General features: G+C 32.2%; 3 protein-coding genes and 1 pseudogene across 4 annotated transcripts; 3 read left to right on the top strand and 1 right to left on the bottom strand.

Annotated features, from left to right (window-relative positions):
- The first annotated feature begins 919 nt into the window (after positions 1 to 919).
- On the top strand, positions 920 to 3,634 carry LOC108861748 (probable E3 ubiquitin protein ligase DRIPH). Of its 2 annotated transcripts, none has more exons than XM_056996166.1 (10): positions 920 to 1,052; positions 1,155 to 1,269; positions 1,455 to 1,554; positions 1,630 to 2,050; positions 2,137 to 2,555; positions 2,655 to 2,705; positions 2,794 to 2,934; positions 3,013 to 3,063; positions 3,140 to 3,212; positions 3,299 to 3,634. In XM_056996166.1, exons 2-10 carry the CDS (start codon positions 1,161 to 1,163, stop codon positions 3,470 to 3,472), a joined length of 1,539 nt encoding a protein of 512 aa, XP_056852146.1. In that variant the 5' UTR covers positions 920 to 1,052; positions 1,155 to 1,160; the 3' UTR covers positions 3,473 to 3,634. The 2 variants fall into 2 exon arrangements, with proteins under 2 accessions (XP_056852146.1, XP_056852145.1); XM_056996165.1 differs by having other exon boundaries at positions 930 to 1,055.
- Positions 3,635 to 3,991: 357 nt separating this feature from the next.
- On the top strand, positions 3,992 to 5,691 carry LOC108861747 (putative cysteine-rich repeat secretory protein 5; annotated as a pseudogene).
- Positions 5,692 to 7,213: 1,522 nt separating this feature from the next.
- On the bottom strand, positions 7,214 to 10,935 carry LOC108861746 (G-type lectin S-receptor-like serine/threonine-protein kinase CES101). The gene is made up of 7 exons (XM_018635693.2): positions 9,196 to 10,935; positions 8,953 to 9,099; positions 8,642 to 8,871; positions 8,365 to 8,575; positions 8,056 to 8,293; positions 7,819 to 7,972; positions 7,214 to 7,730 (listed from the first exon to the last, which is right to left on the bottom strand). Exons 1-7 carry the CDS (start codon positions 10,748 to 10,750, stop codon positions 7,410 to 7,412), a joined length of 2,856 nt encoding a protein of 951 aa, XP_018491195.1. The 5' UTR covers positions 10,751 to 10,935; the 3' UTR covers positions 7,214 to 7,409.
- Positions 10,936 to 13,067: 2,132 nt separating this feature from the next.
- On the top strand, positions 13,068 to 13,580 carry LOC130501274 (zinc finger protein GIS3-like). The gene has a single exon (XM_056996168.1). It carries the CDS (start codon positions 13,068 to 13,070, stop codon positions 13,578 to 13,580), a length of 513 nt encoding a protein of 170 aa, XP_056852148.1.
- Positions 13,581 to 21,374: the final 7,794 nt, after the last annotated feature.

The following is a 21,374-nucleotide window of genomic DNA, read 5'->3' as shown; positions in this document are numbered from 1 at the left end:
GATTAAAATAAAACAATAAATTAAAAAACAAAATGAATAATTATTTTGATAATACAAACAAAATATCTGAGGGTATTTTATCTAAAAAATAGACTTTAAAAAAAACTATCATGAATTCCAAAAAAAAAAAAATTCTTTCAACAATAATCTACAACTAAAATGAAAATAAAAGTACATATTTTTACAGTCCAAATAAGATATACTGTATAAAATATTCTAACAAAAATACATAATTTTTTTGGATTATCTAAAATAAAATAAATAAATAAATAAAATACCAAATTAAAAATAAATATAATCTTACTTAAAAATATTGACAATCGTATTAAAAATTAAAAATTAACCGGAATGAAACTGATAATAAAAAAGAATAATCACCGAGATAATAATTTATACATAATTAATAACTAAACTTTAAAATAAAAACATAATTTAATATAATTTAATATAATATTCAAATTATGCAGTTGATAATGATATTAATTAAATATATGATAATTTACAAAATCACACTCTTAACTCGAAATAAAATAAAATAAAATGTATATTTTTTATTAGGCACAAACAGTAGTGAATACATATAATTAAACCAAAATGTGTGAATATTTATTTCAATTACTTAAAATAATATATATGAGATATTTTTAATTCCTGAAAATATACAAAGTAATTTTCTGTTTTATTTTTGCTTTTTCCCGTGCAAATTCTCTCCTAAATTCACCGTTGAATAAACACATGCGTTACACACGTTTCCAATCCCAAATTTAAAAAAATAAATATTTTTACTCTCTTTGGTCCCCCAAATTGTTACCTATATCCCTTTGAGCTCTCTAATTTTGCAAACGTTTCAAATCCGACCCTTCTCGGAAAAAAACATTAAGCAAATTAACCTCCAACAATCAAAACCCTCACTTAATTACAGAGATATCGTTCCCCAGGAGCAGAGCGAGCGAGCCAGAGGAGAAGGAAAAGTTTCAAACTTTCGGCACTCTGTTTCGATTGCTTCCTCAAAGCTTTAAACTTTATCGTCTGGGCGTTTGGTTTCTTCTGTCGTAGTACATGCAACCATGCTGCTTTACGTGAACCCATAAAAAAGAAAAAAAAGAAAAAGAAAAAAAAAACTAATCTTTTTTTTTTTGTATTCCGAGATTCAGAAGAAGATGACAGTTTTGAAGGCAAAGAGGCAGGATATGAAGGCATGCTTCACTTGTCCTATCTGTAACAATCTCTATGACCGTGCCACCACCATCTCCGAGTGCCTCCACACATGTGAGTGAGCCTAATCGAATTTGTGCCTATTACACCTTCTCTTTGTTGTCATGTAGACAAGTATTAGTGTGCTTCAAATCGTTGTGTGTTTTGCTTGAAAAAGCTCTGAATGTTAGAAAAGTTATCATCTTTTTGGTAATAAAGACATTAACATCTGTTAATTTCTTCTACTTGTTATGTTGTAGTTTGCAGGAGATGCATAGAGGACAAGTTGGTAGTGGAGAATCTGAAAGCTTGTCCTGTCTGCAATGTTGATCTCGGTGTTGCTCCTCTTGATAAACTCCGGTATAGTCACTTCTCTACATAGATTAATTCTCCAATATCAAATACAATGTTGCTGAGCTATGCAAATGCATGCAGGGGGGATAACACATGGGATGAATTGAGGATAAAGGTCTTCAAACAAAAGCCAAAAAGGGTAAAGGCGGCAGCAGCAGCAGCAGAAGCGGCTGAAACTGCAGCTTCAGCATCTTTGACATACTCCAGAAAGAAGAAGACGTCTTTACCTTCTTCACTGGCCGCCGTCGCTTCACCTAGAGTATCAACCTCACCTGAGTCTGCAACTCCCGATGCTCCGTTGGAAAGTGAGAAGCTTGAGGAGGAAATGGAAGCTGTTTCTCTGAACCAGAGCTTGTCTGCACAAGTTTCGAATTTCAGGAGGCGTGTAAGGAAGAACCTGGCGCCTAAAAGGAATGAGAACCCATTGGAACCGCAACAGGATCATGTGGAAAGCTTAAATGGTCTCGAAATTGTTCTCAACATTGAACAAGACAATAGTTTGGTTAGTAAAAACTTATTATTACAGTATCATTTTTTTTTTTTGGTTTCTTCAATATTTAGTTACTGAGATGAAGTGATGCATCATAGGCTGGAGCATCGACCTCTAATGGATGCATACAAAAGGTTGCAGTTTCATCTGTTGATCCTGGCAAGTCCTTGAGTAATGATGATAAGGAAGTTGTGCCGCAGAAGAGTAACGGTTCCACAGTGATTGTTGAGACTGTGATAACTTCAAATGGCAAATCAAATCAAAACCATGGCTCTAGTTCTGGTGGTGAAACAGGGGAAGTCCCTAGTGAAGCAAATGGAAAACATGTTCTTGCAAAGGAAGTCTCTGGTGAGAAACCGAAGAACAATGGTGTAGAGAAGCAAAGGAAGATCTCTGGTAAGAAGGGAAAAGGAAAAGCTTCTTCTCCTCGGGTTCTGAGACCTAGAAAGCAGGAGGGGAATATGATTTCAGAAGCTGACAGGGAAGCTTTTTGTTCACTACTAGCTGCAGCGAATCGGTAAAGACCTTACTTACTACTTACCTTCTTTTCATCATCCATTAAGCTTTGATTCTAGTTATATATAGTGAAGATTTTTTTTTTTTTTGCGTTTTTCAGGTACACAGAGAGGCCACTACTGCCACAAATCTCCAATCCCTACATACGGACGTAAGTGCTCACTAGATCTTTTATAACAACTTCATTCACTCACAATGTGTGATAGTGATTCTTTCTTTGATTTTTTGCATCTTGACAGAGATGGAAACTTACCTGTCTCATATGGAAATAAGAAGAGTTCAGATGGTGCATCAGAAGCTGCCATTACTAAAGAAGCAGAAAACAAAGCTGAAGGAAGTAACAAGAAAGTTTGGCTTTCACTAATAGCTGCAGCGAATCAGTAAAAGACCTTACTACTATATATCTTCTTTGCATTGTCCTTTAAGCTTTGGTTCTGATTGTAATTGTGCGTTTACAGGAACACAAATAGGACAATACTGCCACAAATCTCCAATCCCTACATACGAACGTAAGTGATCACTAGATGTTCATAACAACTTCATTCACAATGTCTGATAGTCTTTGTTTATTTTGCATCTTGACAGAGATGGAAACTTACCTGTCTCATATGTCAAGAAGTATCTAGCGTGTAAGCTTGGTCTCCAAAGAGAAGACGAAGTAATTCACTCTTCCATTCTATGTCTCTCTCTCTCTCAGGTTCTTAAAAGGTCAAATCTTGATCTACTTGTGGTTGGATGTTGCAGGTGGAGATATGGCTAAGGCAAGAGCCTGTGTCTTCGACGCAGAAGCTGCATAACTTGGTGGATTGGTGGGTACAGTCTACTCCAGTTGCTGAGCGAAAAAGCGCCATGGTTGGGAGCTCCGGTGCTGAATTCGTCATGGTTCTACACTACAGTGGCTCTCGCCTCTTTGAATAGCTCTTCTAACAACCATCATCAAATCCTTTTCTTCTTCTTCTTAAAAACTCTTTCTTGTGAAAGAAGAAAACATGACTGCCTAGGGTTTTTGCAACTTTCTTTGTTTATTCATTTGTTGAGAATAAATATGAGAATTTTTCTTTGAGCAAATAAGACCTATTGAACTGATTAATATTAATAGAAAGTCATATATTAATAGAAAGTAATATATATTATGAATTATCCCTCTGAATTGGTATACCACATTATAAAAGTAATATGTTATGCTTCAGATCTTTCACAAAATCAAAGGTCAACGTTGAAGAACCTGCAAAGTTATCTAGACATTATATATTAGACAAGAACATGGAATTCAACTAAAAAATATAATTATTATATTGATTTTCCTTTTGAGTTGGTCTACCATTTTATATGTGGACACTACTAATATGATTGAATTGTTAAATACATATATATGTGCTGTTTTGTTCTTTGTTTATATAAATCTTTTTGTGTTCTGTTTTGTTCATTCTCAAAAGTCAAATTAATCAAGAAAGAACACAAAAATGACAAGAATCGTCATTACAAACTTTGCTATTGTCCTGTTTTGCATCTTCTTGTTCTCTCTTCAAACCATATCCCAATCTGCACAAATGAGCTCTGGTTGCGACCAGGTACCCGACAATTTCAATAAATCTAGCTTTTCTCAATCAAACCTTGAAAATGTCCTCTCCACCCTTCGCGACCTTTCCTCCCACGGAAGCTATGGCAACGCTACAGCCGGTACTCTTAGCCCAAACATAGTCTACGGCATGTTCCTCTGCAGAGGAGACATCAGTCGAGCATCCTGTTCAAACTGTGTCCACTCCGCAACGTTAAGCATGGCTGAAACTTGCAACTCTCATAAAGGAACGTTCGTGTTCTATAACGAATGTATGGTTCGGTACTCAAACTTTTCTTTCTTCACACTCGTCGAAGATGAACCTGTCTTCGGTAGATTCTCTGAGTTCAGTTCTTCGATTTATCCTAAGGTTTCCAACCAAACAATTAGTGGTAAAATAAACGAGCTTATCCCCAGAGCCTCCTCATCATCACCGGTTCCATATTTTGTGGAGGATCAAGAACATGTGACTCAAGTGGAAAGTTCGTATGATTTAAAGGCAACAGTCCAGTGTAGTCCTGATCTTGATCCACGAAACTGCACCGTGTGCTTGAGACTTGCAGCCCAATTTTTATGACTGCTGCGGCTTAGCTAGTTTGGAATTTGCTCAGATAAACTATCCTAAATGTCTTGTCAACTACAAGATCTCTGCTTCGCAGTCTCTCCGCGTTATAAATGGTTAGTATATAGTTTTCTTAATCTAAATGCATTATGCGGATTTAATCTCGATGGTCTGATACAAGGACTGTCCTTGTCCGAAATATGATATCTCATTTAGCATCATTTATCATTTTAGATTTGAGAAGCCGTTTGGTATTTTCTGATGACGTTACACCTTCCGGTTAGTCCTTGCCTCTCACTATCGTTAGGTGATACTGTATATAGAATGCAAGCACGGAACAGTCCATAGTCTTCAGGTCATGCTGATAAGTTAGGAACGGCTGATAAGTTAGGAACGAAATATTAGGGAGAGTGTTTATTGCATGAAATATACTCCATCAATTTCAATAAAAATGATGTTTTAGATGATTATCTTTTACAATAGATGATTTTTGTACATATTTATAATTTAATTTTATCAGTATAGTCAATTGCTTTTTAATAATTTTGTTTATAATAAAATAAATTATATTCTTCATAAGCTTTTAGTATTTAAAAAAAGTTTCTTAATGTGCGTTCGAATAACCAAAACTTCATCTATTATGAAGCCACGTTGACCGAATTAAAAAGGTTGACTTGAAGATTGTTGGTTCACCTTAGTTAACGTATGTTTCGGTTTTACGATAAAAATAGCAAATTTTTGGTCCACCGTAATGTATGTACTTACAAAGTTACAATCTAGTGATCAAGAATCAAACAACTAAAACACACATGTCTTTTCTTTGTTTTACAGGAAGTGAAATATTAGGGAGAATGTTTCTTGCAATCATGACAGCTTTGGTGTTAGCACTAACGGGTTTGTGATCAAATCTAGTTTGTAACTAAATGAGATTTATCTTCGTGTTCTCTAAACTTGGGTGGCGTGCGATGTGTTGCCAATTTGGGTGACGTACGATGTGTTGTAATGTCACATATTGTAAATCTTGTAACATATATCATGATGCATATCCATCCTTCCTACGTTTCTATATACTATTTAAATTAGTAAATTTCCAATGGAGCTAAAACTAAAATCTCTTGCTACATAATTGTCCACACGAATGAATAACATGAATACGTCTAATAAGCTTTATATCTATTAGCTTTGCTTTATAGTCTTAAACGTCTTTAAAGAAATATTCAGGCCACTTCCCTATCGGATTTATGGATTAGGATGTGAGTCTCCTTTGATGCCATATTAAATTTTCTAAGTTTTTAACTTAAAATAATTGATAGCAAGTGCAGTGATTCATATTCCTTGTATATTACTCATATTGAAACTCTTGATGTAAGATTTCTCTCCAACGAACTCTAAACCTAGAATCATGTGATTTTCATGGCTGGTGTGTTTGAAGCAATTAACAAGCTTTAAGATGGAAAAAGTGTTCTAGGATCTTATGATGCTTCTAGGATCTTCGATAGCTGCTTCTTCTTCAGATTTCGTCTAAGTGTTTTGGGAATGGATCTATTCTTGTTATCTCTTTCCTTTGCCGACTAAATTTGTACTTCTAATGGTTTATTCAGCATAGATTATCTCTAGGATCTCTATGCAAGCCTTTGGGATTTTGAAATTGCAGTGAACTTTACTATGGTGAATCGTGACTCTAATGCCTTGTTTACACAAATTTTGTGAATGGTTGATTTGGTGTTGTTGGTGAAATTTCCAGTGTATAAGATCCATATTGATCTGGCATCTTTAAACTTTGATATCCTTGTGCTGGTGACTGCTGGAGGTATAATAAACAGTGAGAGATATCAAGAACATTGATCATTTTCTGTTATCTTTTGGTGGAAATAATCAAATGTTAAATTTGAACAAATATACATGAACATTTGAAAAAACAATAGACAAATCTTTGATACAAGTTGACGTGATCTATAATTTTTGGGTGATTTATCTGATCTAGATTTAGATGATATTAATATCTTTGAAGAGTACATAAATCAAACAATAGAAAAACTCTGGTTGCCAACTATATTTGAAAAATACTTGTCATTCAATTTTGAATATTTCTTATTTGTAACAATTTATTTAATTAACTTGTCTGTTTAAAAAAATTGTACTATGATTGAACATATTCTATCTAGAGATTTAGTTAAACTACAAAAGTTATGTTGCTAAATAAAAAGTTTGGTCCTCTTTACTATCAAAGCAATTGGTTTTGATAAATGCAAGATCAATATAACTTTATATCTTGCCAAAATCTTTGGTATCAAATAATAATGTTGGTGACATTTACTTTATATCTATCATGTAAAAATTACTTCCTCTATTTCAGTTTTGATGAAGTTTTTGTCTAAAACACACATTAAAAATATATTACTTCTATTCAAAGAACTTGATTACACAAAAGTAATGATATTCTCACCAATGAATACAAAGAGTCACATGTTAATAGAAATAATTTTATTCTCAGAAATTATTTTATTAACTTTTACATTAAAAGTCCCAAAACCTCGTGTAAATTGAAACACAAAACATTCTCTAAAACTTCATCTCAACTGAAACAGAGGGAGAACATATTCTATCTAGAGATTTATTATCGTTGTATGCATAGAAGAAGATGCAAGCTAAGCTTACAAACATTAACTGAGTTTAAATAAGTTATTACAACACCAATGACTAAATAAATTATTACAACACCAATGACTGTAGTTTCACCTTGCTTCCATCACCGTGATGGTAACTCTATTTACTGATGCATTATCCGACTCATGTTGCGCAACTTCTGTATCTGGCGAGCTTCTCCGGGGACCATCATAGAAAGCCGGCTCTTTAGGCAAAGAAAGAGCATTGTTTCCGTCGCCGTATATCATGGACACAACATCTAACATACTTGGTCTGTCTTCTGGCTTTTCCTGTACACACAAGAGAGCAACTTGAAAGCATCTCAACACTTGAGGGTTCTCAAGTGCAGAATCTCCCAAAGAAGAATCTATCACCTCGCCAACTCGGTTCTCTTTAAACAGATTCCAAACCTGAAAACAGAGTTTAAAAGATCCAAAGAGTAAGTAAACAAGCAAAATGCTAACAAATGAATGAAAGAAGTAGAGATTAAGATTTTACATGAACTATGAGATTGAGAGGTCCATCTGATTCATGGTGGAAGCTATTGTTCTTCCTTCCACAAATAATTTCAAGCATCAGAACCCCAAAGCTGAACACATCTGACTTAGCCGAGAATAGCCCTTCTCTGAAGTACTCAGGAGACATATAGCCACTATATATATATATATCAAACACAAGAAACTCAATCAAAACCTGATCAAAGGAACCCTCTCTTTGTTTCTGGTGAGAACTTACAATGTTCCAGCAACTCTTCTGGTGTTGGCTTTGGATTCTTGGGCTCCAAATATCCGAGCCATCCCAAAATCCGATATCTTGGGATTCATATCCTCGTCCAGCAAAATGTTACTGGCTTTGATGTCTCTGTGTATTACTTTCAATCTCGAGTACTTGTGAAGGTACAAAAGCCCTTGAATGATCCCTTCCATGATCCTAAACCGCAGCCTCCAGTCCAGAACATTTTTCCTCAATGGATCTGCGCAATAGATTTGGCTTTCAGATCAGTTTCTTCCAACATAGATTCTTGGCATATTAAAGAAAGCTCACCAAACAAGAAGTAATCAAGGCCCTTGTTGGGCATGTATTCGTAAATCAACATTTTCTCATCCTTCTCAATGCAACATCCTAGCAACTGAACGAGATTCGTGTGTTGAAGTTTTGCAATAAGCATGGCCTCGTTCTTGAACTCCACTAGTCCTTGCCCTGATGCCATTGATAGTCTCTTGATAGCCACTTCTTCCCCGCTTATCAACATCCCCTTCAAGAAAGTAGCGGAAACATCAAAATCTATTTGAAGTTAATAATCTGAAGAATCTAACAATACCTTATAGACAGGACCAAAACCTCCTTCACCGAGCAAGTTCTCATCAGAGAAGTAATCTGTTGCCAAGGCTACACTCTCAAAGCTAAAAATATTAAGTTCATTATTATTCTTCCTTGCACTTCTCCTGTGTCTGCCTCTCCTATCAATTCCCAGTTCACGCAGTAACAATTCGCGGTCTACCGCTGAACCATACCTCAGTGTTAGAAGCCTCCTCCCAATGAAACCATTCACTATATAATATAACAAACACTATTGTTAGTTTCCACAAGGACAAATAACCTTACAGAAAAATTTATTCAGTAGAGGCTTACTTGGTTGAATGATTTTTCTCCATAGATAGCTAAACGCCGCCTTACTTGGTTGAATGATTTTCTTCCTTGAAAAGTAAAAAGCGGCCTTGCTTAGTTGAATGATTTTCCCACGTAAAAAGTAGAATGTTTTGCGGAATATATCAGTTACTGGAATTCATCAAACACACAACAAAAGAAGTGGTGAACTTGTTAGTAACAACACCATAGAGAAGAAAGTGATTCTGATACACTTTTTTTAATTACCTTTTAGTTTATATTTTCTCAGAACAAGATAGATGATGAAGACAGTCACAAGTATGGTTAGAAACAGAGATGCCCCAACAATTAGCCAAACTACTGGATTTCCATTCTTTCTGTCTCCCCCCAAGCCCGGAAAATAATTTTCCGAATCTCTTTGCATACATGTCGGACCTTGTTCACGAATATATATAGTTCTGGAAGTAGGAGAAGAAGACGACCTGGTGTTGGCAGGATCAGTATACCACATCTTGCAAGGGTCAGTCCATATCTCGCAGCCTGTACCATCCACATTGGTTGAGGCATAGGCAACACAAGAACAGTTTTGCAGACATATAACATGGCAATCAGCTGAACTAAGTCCTCTTCCACCAGTCTCATTAAGCACGGTTCCATTTCCTAGTGAAGCTGGTCCTCTCTGTTCGAAATAGGTAGAACGAAAGGGATTGCAGTTCAGTAACCCATGTGCCATGTCAGGAACTGTGCAACCAGCCTGCAAACAATCCCTGGAACTGTTTCCATAACAATCGCTGGAGTTTTTTTCATACCAACCTCTGGGTTTTTCCCCATACTGATCAGGGTACTCTCTCTCATACTGATCCCTATACCGATCCTCGTTCTCTTTCTCATACCAATCCCTGTACTCTTTCCTATACCCATCGCTGTACCCTTGCCTATACCGATCCCTGGAACTGACCTCTTTACTCAAAGTGAAAGGAGAGCAACGGACATGTGCTAGCTCTCTGTCAAGCCTGTTTATATGCAGAACTCCATGTTGGTCTATCGTTATCGTGGGAAACACTGTTTCAGAATCAACTGAAAACATGAAGTAGCGTTCACTCTCTGTTGAGGTAAAAGAGAAGACGGATTCATAGTTGTTAAACGCCTCCAAGGAAAAACGACCTTTAAACCAGAGGCCACTTGCCCAATACCTTTTTCCACGCCACAAGATGGTCAATAGGTTTGATATGTTGGCATCCATCCCAAAGACAAAAGATCCAGAAGCAGGTAAAGTATCACTAAGCCCTGATCTCAGCTCCCATCTCTTCTTGGTCTTGACATTGAAACCGAGTTTCATCCCAGGGAGAAGAGTATCAGTCGGATAATCAAAGCTCTGCCACAAAACCCTCGTTGATCCACCAGAACCCATCTCCTGGAGCTGGAGATTTCCAGAATCCAACAATTTAAGGGTTGTGTTTCCAGTGGTTTCCGTAGAACTTAAGTTAAGCAGGCTTGATGATCCTCTTAAAATCTTCAATCTACCAAGAGAGTCAACCGTGAGGCTCCCAGGGCGTCTTGGAATCGGATTGTCACGGTTAGCAATCCAGACAGGCCTGTCCTGGATATCATTCAGATACAAATTGTTGTACCAAACACCAAGATACAAGTCCGTCGAGTTCTTGAAGTTGAAGAACTTGAGCTTGAAGATATTGAAAGCCGAAACCAGCTCTTGCCCGTCTTTCAAGTAGTGCCCCTGAAGCAGAGTATCTGTCTGACAGCATGATTCTCCTAACAAGAGAGAGAGTGTAAAAAAAGTGAGCAAGGTGCCATGTGCCCACATAGTTTCAAGAACTTGAAACTTGCAAGATGGAAAAAAATTGGCAATGGATTTCTCACAAAGTTGGTCCTTAAGATGCAATGTTAAATTAATGATAGAGGTCAAAGTAGTCTAACTAATAATCAAGAGTCCAAGTCCACGCTAGTGGGAGCCAGATTTTGAATTTCTTTGCAATGAAGATGTTAGCATGACGGTGATAGGTGATAACGACCAAACTTGAGGTTGACTCCTTCTTACATGCTAAAATTACCACACACAAAAAACTAGTAGATACCTGAGTACTATTATAAGCAGCTGAAACAATGGTACATAGAGAGTGAGAAAGGATTCTCTTGCTCGAGCAAAACACATCGAACTAGAGCAACTTGGTTTTGCAAAAGTTTCCTTTTTTTTCACCAAGCCAGAAGTTAACAGTGTTAAAACAAAAGGCTTTAAGAGATTGCATTATCCATAGCTTTCTGTGGATACGTAACGCTGCAAGTAAGTCTGCAACAGAGAACATCAAATTCAGTAGAAGATACTATGGAGAAAACTCACTTAGGCATTTTATCGAACACCTTATGTCTACTCTGAGAATACAGTAGCAAAGAATGAATGGTACGGACCTTGTTGCCTGAAAAATGTGTAGAACGAAGTTTACACAGGACGAGCGACATCATTCATGAGAGAAGTGAAGAGAAAGGTTGAAAACCGAACCAGCTGATGTTGTTTTGAATATTAACTAAGTGGTTAGCGTAAATCTACAATTTGACCTTTGAACAAAATTACATATATTACTAATCAATTTTTTGAACTTATTTACTAATCATTTTTGTTACGTTTCTTAAGAGTAGATTGTTCTTTTGTTTTTTTTTTCTTTGCACCAAGAGTATATTGTTTCTACGTTGTTATTGTTTTCAACTCTTTTTGGGTATAAATACACTTTAATCTTCACTGGATTAGGTGTTAGAAAAGAACGAAGCTATGGTTGTATTTATGTATCGTTCCAGATAAGAACCAGATATTTAATTTGATGACATTATCGCACATGATAAACAAAACTGATAGACGACAGAAAAAAAACTGATATTTTGGTTTTTCTTTAAAAAGAAAAAACTGATATTCATGTTTGACGATGTAATGGGTACAGTGTTTAAAAAAAAACAATATTCATGTTTAACACACAAGTGGGACCTGGTTTTGTTGATTTCTATATTATATCATGTATCGTTGGATATATAAAATTTGATCAAACTCAATGAAATTAGCATCACTTATCTGTAGTATCTGACTCTCTTTTTTTTGTGTGCACTCTCAAGTATCTGACTAGTCTCACTAAAACTAATCTGAGACACACGGTTACTATACGTTGGTTCAAAGAACAACAATATCTCCAAAATTAGTCTGGATTTTGATTCTTTCACCAATGTAGCTTCTCTTTTTTTCTTAGAGAAAGAGATGAGTCTGAGCAGTAAATATATATATGCAAGAAATAATGTTAGAAAATATATATATATATATATATATATATATATGCAAGAAATATCAATTTGTGTTCTGAAAATTAAAGCATTTAAATAATTCCTTTTAGCAATCCTAAACGCAGCAGACCATCGGGCCTACCTTTCCAAGTTTAGAAATCATCGAAATCATTGAAGATTTTTTGTCGGAGAATTCATAATTTCATATGTACTGCCAACCACAACCCAGTTTAATGGGATAGCTCGTTTATTTTTTAAATTATCTGAGCTACTTCAAACACAACCACAGTCCCTTAAATCCTAATAAATGATTTTTGTGCAATATTGAATCTTTAGTATTTTTTGCTTGTGTTCTCATATAGTTCTTAACATGTTCACATTGCAAATTACAACTACTCCAAACTTTAATATTGGACTATAGCTTATACTACTAGCTGGCCACCTTTCTTTTTTTTTTGTCACAAAGCTGGCCACCTTTCAATTTCGTTAAATTACTATAGTTGGTAATTTTCACACTCGATCCAAATTTATGACTTCATTTTGGCTCTATTCATACTAAGGTACGCTTTATATCGTTTTGTGCATGATCACATGTGAAGCCTTAGTAACACACCCCGAGTAGCTTGATTTCTCGTTTTGCAAATGTAATTGTGGCCTCTACCATATGTAACTTATACTATATAACAAAATATCAAATTGGTTTGATTAATAAAAGGCCCTAGTTGGCATCCGTAAAGACGCATACTCTTTTAATACCTTTTACATTATATATAAAAGCTTTTGTGTGTGAGTTTTCGAGAGCATAGACACGTTCAAAACATTGAATATTGAGAGAGACCCATAACAGAAAGAGAAGAGAGATGAACAGCCGGAACAAACAGATTGACTCCGGCTCCGGAGATAACCGCCGGATGTACGAGTGTGACATCTGCATGAGAGGCTTCACGAATCCTCAAGCCCTCGGTGGTCACAGAAACATCCACCGTAAGGAACGTGAAAGAAACCTCTCCTCCTCCTCATCTTCTTCTTCTCACTCATTTCCATTTTCTATTTCATCCTCCCGAAACTACACAAACCCTAACTACAACAACCCACCTCCATATTTTCCAACCAATGAGTCATACCATCATCAAACGTTTCAGCCACCAATAAACCCTAGCTACAACGCACAACGCTTTGGGACAGCACCATCATCTGGAGGAGGAAACTATTCTCAAGGGGAGTTTCTTGGTCTCGATTTGAGCTTACGGCTCGGATCCGTCAACGTCGGTAACGAGTGTCACCGGGGCCTACCGGATGCTGGAGATTCTAAGCCTGATCAAGATGATGATCTTGATCTTGATCTTCGACTTGGAGGTCATCATCACCACTAAGCTTCTACGATTTCCCAGACGTTTAATCCGCGTAACTAAATGCAGTTTATATTGCGCTGAAGTTGATCGCCTTAGAATGCATGCATGATGTTTATAATTGTGTTTTTATTATAATTAATTAATGTGTTGATTTGTGGATAAAAGTGTGTTTGAGAGTAATGTTTTTTTATCATTTAACGTTGTTTGAAGCTTAGTTTGTATTCAAGACTATATTATTCTCTTGGATAACTTTATATGATTTGTAAATAGGTCTGAGCAGTGTTTCATGAAGTTTCGTTGTATAATTCAAGACTATTATTCTCTTGAATAATATAAAGCAAATATAGGTTTGTGTAACGATCTTATTTAGTAACCCTATATGAAGGTTATGTTTGTGTAGTGTAAGACTATTATTCTCTTGAACTGTTAAAGATCAACTTGAAAATGTTGATTATTTAACGTTCTACAAAATATATGAAGTTTGGGTTAATATAATTCAAGACATTAATATCTTGGAAAGATTACAAATTTCTTCTTTCTTTTCTTTTCTTTTTGAAACTTGATCACAAAAATTTCTTAAAAGAAATTATTCTGAATGTATCCGAATTGCAATGGGATAAACATTAGATGCGTTTTAATCATCGGTCGGTGGTGGTAATAAATTATACCATTTGGAAAGAAATTCTAATATAGAAACTACATCCTTGCAGGCCCATGTGAGCTGATATGAAGTATAGCTTTGATGTTTAAACGAAATTATTATGATTGTAAAGATGCATGTGATAGTCTATACCATATACGCATAATGCTAAGAAATAAATAAGGGATGAAGAAAGTCAAATATTGGTGTAAAAGCAGGTCACACTGCTCAGGTATAGTAGATAATAATATTATCCCACGATAGTTATGAAACTAAGCGTACGTAACTAGATTAACCTAGAGTGTTTCTCTCATGAACACGTTTTTTAAGAATTAACTATTGTAAAAATAATAAGAAATATATTTTAATACATGACTTACCAAAGGTTTACTTTCAACAGAACACACAAGAGATAGTTTTTTTTTTTTTTTGAAAAGAGATAGTTTATACTATTTCAAAAAGATTACTTTAATTTTAAATAGTAGTTTCAATTATATAAATAACTACCTATAAATCAAAATAAAAACGAAAACAAAATATATGTATAAATGTTAAGAAACAACTCAAATAAATTGATTTTAAGACAATTTCTGAACATATCAAATTAGGTTATTAATGTATGTTTAGAATATTGAGTTCAAAAGATAATTTAAATGTTAGATTACTAAGCATAATAATTGGTATGATGAAAGTTAGCTGACTACAGTTTGGTGTTTTGAGTTCATAATAGTGTTGAATATCTATATTATTTAACAATTAACTTTTAAAATTAAGTTGTTTTTGTCATGCAAAAAAGATCAACTGTGTTATACTCTTGTAACAATAACTTTTGTATCCAAAATGACTTAATCAATATAAATGAAGATAAAATGGACAATTTTTAAGATTAAATGTTAAAATGACTTTCATTTTGAAAATTTAAAATTTTTAGCAGTTCACATGAATTAATTAAAAAGGAAGTATTTAATCGAGGTTTATGAAACTTTTTATAAAAGCATATTTTAGCCCAAAGAAAAAAAAAAAGAAAAACCAAAAATGAGATTATGATTTGGACAAAATAAATTGACAAAAAAAGATATTTGGACAAAATTAAAAAAAAATAGTTCGGGCCTTACAAAACTGAGAATAGCAGAAAAAACTGTAACCAACAAAGCCACTAACGAATGCACGAGGGTTCTCCACTGACGTCATACTATGTTCACTACCCAAAAAGCAAGCCATCCAAACAAAGGATTAGGATATCCAAATTAGTGGACCATATATTTTTTTTTAAATTAGTTGTATCTATAATTAAATAAATCTTTATATGTTTTTTCTATTAAAATATAATTTATTATGCATTTTTAGTTAGAATAAAATTTGTTAAAGTTCCAGTTCTAATTTCTTTTGAATTCAGATTTGAACGATTCCAAAATTATGAATTTTAAATTTTTAAAAAGTTAATAGATGCAAGCGAAGATATTTTGAAGATATCATATTTGAATCTGAAGTTTTTTTAAGAAATGTTACGCTTTCATGTATAATTGATGATGATTTGTTTAAGAAACTAAAAAAAAATCGAGAATCAATGTCCGAAAAAATTCGAAACACATAAATTATTTGTCGCATATTGTTAACCATTTCGGTGTAATCGCCACAGCTGAGAGAAATTTTTCGAAATTGATGCTAATAAAGATTTGCGGTCTTCCATATAATCAGAAAAAATGTAAATAAACTTATATTTCTAACAATACGTGTATATAATATAATTGTTTTTTTAAAGCTGATTTATTATGATATTACAATTATTAGGAAGATTACACAGACGATTCGACAACCGACAATACTACATGTCTTATGAAGATCTACGACTAACTGCATCATCTGAACTGTCCTATGAAGATCCACGTCTGACCAGATTTACTTGCACCATGTTGAAGATCCCTTGTAATCATTCCTTCCATAATCTGCATAGTTGTCTGTAATCTTTCCTTCCATAATCTGCATAGTTGCCTAATAAATCACGCTCTCTCTGGAACTTGAAACCTAGATTTAAGATAATCTGCAATAAATTGCATAGTCTGGGAGTCGAACCCCATACATAAGTGTAGAAGCATTTAGACTTTAATATAATTGTTTTTATAAATAGATTGTGAGTATTGATTTTTAATATAAATATTTATGCTATTTCTACTTTTTTGTAGTATTGATAAAATCTATAAAATGCATAGTTTTAAATTTTGACTTGGACAGTATCAAAGCAGGCACTGACTATGTTCAATCATCTCTTAACCTGGTTACTTTGGGTCCTTTAATCATCGTTGTATTTCATGCCTCATATTTCAAATATGCTAAATACGAAGGCAGAATCTAAATATCGTATTTACTCCAGCTAAAACCCCTTGGAAAGCCAAACTATTATGAAATACTCCCTCTGTTTTTTAAAGATCCATGTTCTAGGAAAAAAATTTGTTTTAAAAAGATACATTTTTTACTTTTTCAATGTATTATTTAATGAAAATCTGTTAACTTCAAGAAAATTAATTGTGTTTATTGGATTTTTATTGGTTAAAGATTATGGAAAATTGTTATTCACAAAAATCAATACATTTTTAATGTGATTTCTTAATATATGTGAAAAGTTTAAAATATGTATCTTTAAAAAACAGAGGGAGTATGACAATTACTATAATATGATCACATGCTAATATGCTCCAGAATCGTACCAGTGTCGTCATTGTCTGTATATCATTCTTCTTCACACAAGGCTGATTGGAACTTGGAAGTTGTTAGCAGCTTGGGTTCGTAGAAGAGGGAAAAAGCTCATGACGAATATTCCCATTTAATGTTTAGAAACTAAACATTAATATTACTCATTAAAACTTATTATCAATGATTAGAGATATATTAAGTAGTACTATCGACCAAAACATCTTAAAATGGAAAAATGATTATTGACTATACGAAGTATTCGCTATCAGATGGTTAACCATTAAACCAAACTAATGCATACCTAACTACACGAAATATATGTTATGCATGACAACATCTTTCAATTTAGTGATGTTATGTAGTTAACATCACGAGTTTAACTTTATTCATCCGAAAATGATGTAGACGCCAGTGACTGTTTAAATCTTCTATTTATCAATAAAAATATGATGTACTTGACGATAGTTTAACTAAAATTATATTTTGATTCACATTTTAAAGCGTAAAATTATTGTTAACAAAATCTAATTTACAAAATCAGTATGTTTTATAAAATTTTGATAAGTAGTGTTTTAACCTTTTTATTTTAGTGTATTTGATAACTATATAAATATATTATTTTATTTATATTAAGAATTACTCATTTAATATGAAAGTTATATAATGTATTATTCAGTTTTGTTTTAATTATTTTAAACTGTTTTGTTATTAAATTTTAATAAAATTTCTGTAACACATTTGATGAATTATGTGATATATACTTATTTGATAAAAAAATATCATAAACTTTATTTGATGTCAATTTATTGACTTTTTATATTATTTTTAATATAAAATTAATGAATTATTTTATTTTCATATAAACAAATTGCATTCATTTAAACTTAGTAAAATTATAATATTAGATTTTTATTCTTAGATTATTTTTTCTTAAAATTATATAATTAATAATTGTATACATGAGATAATATTTGGTTTAAGTTGACATCAAATAAGTTTTAAGCAAATAAAAATGTTAGAATGACGTCAAATAAGTTTTATAATTAAAAGTTTATCAAATAAGTATATATCACATAATTAATCAAAATAATTAGGGAAATTTTATTAAAAGTTCATAACAAAACAGAATAAAATAATTAAAAAAATAAATAACATCTTATATAACTTTCATATTTAATATAAATAAAATAATATAATTATATAGTTTTCAAATACATTAAAATAAAATGTTAAAATACTACTTATTAAAAATGTTAGAACATATTGATTTTATAAATTATATTTTGTTAAAAATATTTTTACACTTTTAAAATGCGGATAAAATCTAATTTTACTTAAATTAAAGTTGTATCGATCATATTTTAATTGATAAATCAAGATATTTAAATAGTAAGCCAGACAAGATAAACAATCATCATGTCTTCATATACAATAGTAAAGTTCTAAATTGTAAATGATAACTAAGTATAATAAAATACGTCTTAGTGGAAATATAGTATTATAAAATCTTAACCAATCATGAAAGAATTTATGACATCTTTTATGCATTTTAAGTTTAGTTTTCTATTTTTGTGGTGGCAACTGCACCCTTGCTGTTATATGTAGATTCGCCGAGATTACCATTAGACTACTAACTTATATATAGAGAGAATGAGTTGATGGAATAAAACAATAAGAAAAATATAACCACTGAAAAACCATTAAAAGATCTAGGATCTTGTACTTGAATGGTAAAAAAACAGGATTAGGATGCTAACGCGTTTTAGATTTAATCTATTTACTATCGAAATTAAGTCAAATTGTCACATATCTTTTTTTTTACAAGAATTCTTTTACATATCTATATTTGATAAATGTCGTTATTTTCGGCCTATTAAAATACCGTGGGAAATAATTTATCCGTGGCTATATATCTTTTAAAAAATTAGTATAGACTCTTCTATAGGTTTAACCAATTATACTTTTATTTTAACTAAACCTTTTCTTATATACAAATTTAATTTGTTAACAGGATACTAAATTTATATACTTATAACTATTTAAAAAAAATATTAATAAATTTAGTAAAATATAAAACACAAATATTAATATTATAGATAATTATATAAATTATAGATTAATTTGTACAATAAAAATTCAAAATAAATTGAGGTCATAATAGTATTTTCTTAAATTTGAAAACATTATTTTTATTTTTCTCAAAATGATCTATACTATTAAAAGTAGGATCTCTTGTAAGATTTTGCTTTTAGTTGTATGACATAATTACAATATCGTATCATTTTATATTTATGCACAGCACAATTAACTAATATCAACTAAACAATTAATTTAGGAAAATATTTCAAAACAAAAAAAACAATTAGTTCATGTATATTCTCTCCTTTATCATTTTCTTTTCAAAACATACTATTATATTTATTATCCTCAAAAAATATTTGCAACAATTTCCTAAAAAAATATATACTATAAATTTTTATAAATAATTTTTTGAGAATATTTGGTTTTAATTTAGAGTTTTTGATAAATATGGTTTTTCGTTTTTTGTACAAAAATTGGCTTTTGTAGATAAAAAAAATAATGAAAAACTAGATAGCCATCATTACTCCGGTTGATACAAAAAAAAGCCATCATTACTCCCTTCCTTTTTTTCGTGCTTAATTTTATTTTATACAAAAAGAAGAGATTATGAATATGGTTGTTGACAAGTGATTTAAGTTGAACACTAACATTGGTAAACATTTATAACGTTCGAAAGTAGCACTCTATCTTTTCCTTCAAAAAAGTATTCATTATCGTCGTTTGTTGGTATTTATCGGGGGCTGTGCAAATAAACATTAGCAAGAAAACTTGAACATGAGTATTAACAAATATCAAAATTTTGTTTTGTACTAGACACTTTGATTCTCATGTTTTGATGAAAAATAATCATGGACTTAAATTTAATGTATATTATATTTTTAATTATTATATTTAAATTAGTTAACAATTGTATCACGACTCAGTTTTCGAAATATTCTTGCTTATATTCGAAATATTGATATACAAGTAATAAGATCTAGTAATCGTTGGGACACATATATATCCAATTCCGATAACTCTTTAAAAAAAATTGAAAACTCATTTTCATGCATTTCTAATAAATATTCACTAGATTTTGACCCGCGCTTTTGAAGCGCGGAATATTTTACGATGAAAATTTCACTAATAATTTAACAAATATTTTGGTAATTTTTAAAGAGTGTGTATTTAAAATATTTTGCATTTAAATCAGTGTTTTTAAATTCAACCCGATTATGATTATTACCGGTTAATCCGGAGATCTGACAATTCAATTTATGTTTTTAAAAATATTCATATTAAAAAATCACTAACCCCAAGACTAACCGATTGAACTAATGGATGACCGATATGTAATCTAATGGATTTAAATTGTAATAGTTTCATAATTTATAATTTTATAATCGAAATTTTAAAGTTTACTATTTTACAATTTATGAAATTATGACAATTCTACAAATTTTAAAAGAAAATGATAGATATAAAATAACGAAGATTAATTATTGTATTATTTGGAAATATGATAGTAGTATAAAAAATATATTGTTTGGAAACATTGATAATAGTATAAAGAAATAAGTATATTGTTTGGAAACATGGATAGTAGCAAGGAACATTAGTGATTTAATGTATGTTTAACTATAAAGTATAAAAGTGTATTTAATTTAAAAACTTACAAAACAAATGTTAGGTCCAACATAATGTTTCTGTTTTAATAAGACAGATAACCCATATGCATTACTACTACTATTGGATATTGACATAAAGTGAACGAGTTAAAACGACACAATCCAGTGTAAAAACGCTGGTTGCAACCTTGTCAATTCAATACCAGGAAGGCAGGAACCTTGACACCTGTGTTATGTATTGCAAAAATAGATAACGTGTGAAGTCAAAGTATTGACAAAAGTTATGGTACATAAGAACGCCGGAAGAATTAATATCTCAGATTCTCAATTCATCGTAATTACGATGGAAAGATCTTGGATATTTTGTACACATACATTTCCTTCAACGTCCAAATATAGTTTTAGTAATTGTCCAGTCTCCCGTCGATGCAGTATTAATTGTCTTTTATAGACTAATACAAATTTTTCAATAACATATTTCATCACATAATTTGGAGCTAAATTCTGAGATTATAAGTGATCGATCGTCTGCTAATTACCAAATTAACTTGACGTCGGTCATCGAACTTGAGTAGCAATATTACTAAGAGAAATGTAAATATTTGCATTTTAGTATTTTCGTTGGTCTTATTGATCATTAATTTAGGCCACGGTAAATGCAAATCAGCTGTAGATCATCACCAGACCTCGTATTCTAGTGGTTTATAATAAGGTTGCAGCTATGTAAACGTTCGACGTCGTAACCAAGTAGGTATGTAAAATATAAAAGAGAGTAAAAACTCAGTTGTAGATTAT

This window comes from Raphanus sativus, unplaced genomic scaffold (genome assembly GCF_000801105.2).
Source record: "Raphanus sativus cultivar WK10039 unplaced genomic scaffold, ASM80110v3 Scaffold0146, whole genome shotgun sequence".
NCBI classification, from domain to species: Eukaryota; Viridiplantae; Streptophyta; class Magnoliopsida; order Brassicales; family Brassicaceae; genus Raphanus; species Raphanus sativus.
The sequence above is the reverse complement of the archived record's forward strand: the minus strand, read 5'-3'. Positions and strand labels throughout refer to the sequence as shown.